The sequence below is a fragment of the Limulus polyphemus genome, unplaced genomic scaffold (genome assembly GCF_000517525.1).
Source record: "Limulus polyphemus unplaced genomic scaffold, Limulus_polyphemus-2.1.2 Scaffold147, whole genome shotgun sequence".
Classification (NCBI taxonomy): Eukaryota; Metazoa; Arthropoda; class Merostomata; order Xiphosura; family Limulidae; genus Limulus; species Limulus polyphemus.
The window spans coordinates 637,750-640,793 of NW_013665757.1; the positions used below are offsets into that span (position 1 = coordinate 637,750).

General features: G+C 32.3%; 1 protein-coding gene across 4 annotated transcripts in view; it reads left to right on the forward strand.

Moving 5' to 3' along the window:
* Window positions 1–3,044, forward strand: part of LOC106475522 (la-related protein 4B-like) — a 101,361-nt gene that overhangs the window by 91,680 nt on the left and 6,637 nt on the right. For all 4 annotated transcript variants that reach the window (XM_013936204.2, XM_022380707.1, XM_022380704.1 and 1 more), the window contains one exon: window positions 2,297–2,468. In XM_013936204.2, the coding sequence (XP_013791658.1) occupies window positions 2,297–2,468 (172 nt within the window). The remainder of the gene's footprint in view (window positions 1–2,296; window positions 2,469–3,044) is intronic.

The window sequence follows — 3,044 nt, forward strand, 5'->3', positions numbered from 1 at the left end:
AAAATTTGGCAGATTTTCAGTAAACATTACAATACTTTCATACACAAAATATCAAATTTTTTTTATTAAGTCTCAAAGTTTGTAAAACAATGTTTTTCTTATGTCTTTTTTTTTCTTCTTTTCATATGTTGCCTACCTATCATGCAAAGTAATATTCATTTTAAAATTACAAATACTTTTATACATCAGAAAAGTTTGAAATTTCACATGCAAAATCTTTATAATGTTCAAATAGTTATCAAACATTTCTTAAGAAAAAACTTTATATTTTATCTGTTATTTTCAGTAGTTAATCTCTGTATGGGTTTGGTAGATTTGTCTGATCTTACAACCACCATAAAAAATTAGGAAATAAATATAAATTATGCCTCTTTCATTCTAGAATGAACACGAAAACATAAATGTTAAGACTAAATAGCTTGTAATTAAGTTACTTAGTTTTGTTTATTCTGTTGGTACTGGTATAATTTTTGTAATAAAGTTACTTAGTTTTGGTTGTACTAGTAGTTTTGTTGTAACTTTTTAGTAAAGATGCTGAGTATGGTTCCTCTGATGGTACTGTTTTAACTTTGTAATAAAGTTCAGTTTAAATGCCAAAAGCTGGTGAAGCATTAGAAACCAAAGAGCCTAAAATTTGTAATAAAATTAATGTAAATTGTAAATGATTTTTTTCCTACACTTCTCTTAATTTGCATTTTAAATTCAAAATCATTGATGGAACAATAACTTCAGTTTATCTTTTGTCTCCCACATGTAACTGCCCAAGATATCTTTTTTTTTTTCAATACCAGAACTTGTCCGTTTTTTATTTTTAATTCCAAATAAACAAGAGGAATGTGGAAAAACAATTTCACAGCTCATGTAATTTATCACAACTGTTAGGCCTATTAGTTTCTAATGCTTTACTGGCTTTCCACGTTTAAAATGTAACTTTTAAAGTATTATACAGCATATATATAAAGAGTGTTTCAAAGAATCTTTTGTCTCTCATTGTTCAACTGAATCAAATGAGCAAAATAAAGGGAATGTAGAAAAAAATATCTGTAGCTTATGTGATTTTTTATCACAAATTTTAGGCCTATTGGTTACTTACTATTGCACTCGTGCTGTAATTTTGTAATAAGGTTTCATAGTTTTTGGGTGCACTAGTGGATTTCTTTGTAACTATGATACTGTTACTTGGGTTTGGTTATACTCAGGGTATTCATTATCTTTAAAAAGAGTAAGTGGGTGACCCTATTAAAGTAGGGTAACCCTGTTGGTATGAAGTGAAGCTTATGCTGAAGGGTCAACATCCCACCCTTGGATGTTCAGGGGCATGCTCCCCTGGAAGTTTTGAAAATCAGAACTATCAGAAACATCATTTCCTGTATTTTCTGACCTCATTGTTTGAGGGGAAAAAACATGAACAGAAATAACAGCATTAAATGTAACAAAGGTTTGAATTTACATTATATATTTATAATTTTCATGACTTTGTTCCTGCTGTCACTGTGATAACTCATCTGAAGTAGGTGGAATTTATCAGTGAGTTTGAAGATGTTTTCTTCTTGAGTGTATGTTGGGATTTATTGACTTAATCAGTAACAGTACGATCATATTTCGTTACACCTGCTTTCCCGACAGTAGACACTAATTGCATACTGTGAATCATATAGTGGGAATACATAGTCATATGATATACAATATATTTTTCTCACTCATTCAAAAGCATTAGAAATGAAAATAATTTCAAAATAACTTTTATAAGGCAAATAGAGATTCAGAAATTGTTCAGTTAAAGTGAGTTTGGTGAATGATTTTTAAAAAAGCTAGTAGAAAGGAATTATTCAGTATTAAAGTAACTGGGAAGGTGAGCTATAATTAACCAAAATAGGTGGGAGCTTTACTGATGAAACCCTGGGTTGTGCTAGTATTTCCATGTATTATGGTTTCATAGTTTGGATTGCAGTAGTGATTCTGTCAGCAACCGTAATAGGATATTACTTAGTTTTGGTTGTACTGTGATTTTACTTCGTAACTATAATAGCATCACTTAATTTTAGTTGTCTAATATTTTTCTGTGACTACAATAGGAATTTGTTATTTTGGTTGTAAAAGTGCATCTTTGTCTAATGTAATATTTTTAATTGTTATTGAAGTACACAGTTCTTTGTATGAATTGTTATATGGTCTTAAAGGACAAGTAATGGAGTTCTACAGTGAGTCACCGTGGTTATATTGAGGTTTTTCTGTTGTATAGTGATCGGGAATGAATTTTTCACTTTATTATCATTACCTTCTCCTTGAAAAATAGATTAGCTCTGATGATAAGAGAAGGAAGCTGACCTACTCAGAAGTGGCCCAAAAAGCCAAAGAATCAGTGGAAAAACTGGCTACAGAAATTAAAATAAAAGAGCAACAGGAGATAGCATCAAAGCTGCAACGTCATACGGATGTTACATCTAAGCACCAGGTTACAGCCCATAGTAAGTCTTGTTCATAAGCTAGCAGTCTTCCTTCCACAGTAAGTCTTGAAAATAACCTAGCACTCTTCTGCTTACAGTAAGTCTTGATCACAGTCTAGCATTCTTCCTCTTACAGTAAGTCTTGTTCATAAGCTAGCAGTCTTCTTTCCACAGTAAGTCTTGAAAATAACCTAGCACTCTTCTGCTTACAGTAAGTCTTGATCACAGTCTAGCACTCTTCTGCTTACAGTAAGTCTTGGTCACAGTCTAGCACTCTTCTGCTTACAGTAAGTCTTGATCACAGTCTAGCACTCTTCTGCTTACAGTAAGTCTTGATCACAGTCTAGCATTCTTCCTCCTACAGTAGGTCTTGATCACAGTCTAGCATTCTTCTTCTTACAGTGGGTCTTGATCACAGTCTAGCATTCTTCTGCTTACAGTAAGTCTTGATCACAGTCTAAGCATTCTTCTTCTTACAGTAAGTCTTGATCACAGTCTAGCATTCTTCTTCTTCTTACAGTAAGTCTTGATCACAGTCTAGCATTCTTCTTCTTACAGTAAGTCTTGATCACAGTCTAGCATTCTTCTTCTTACAGT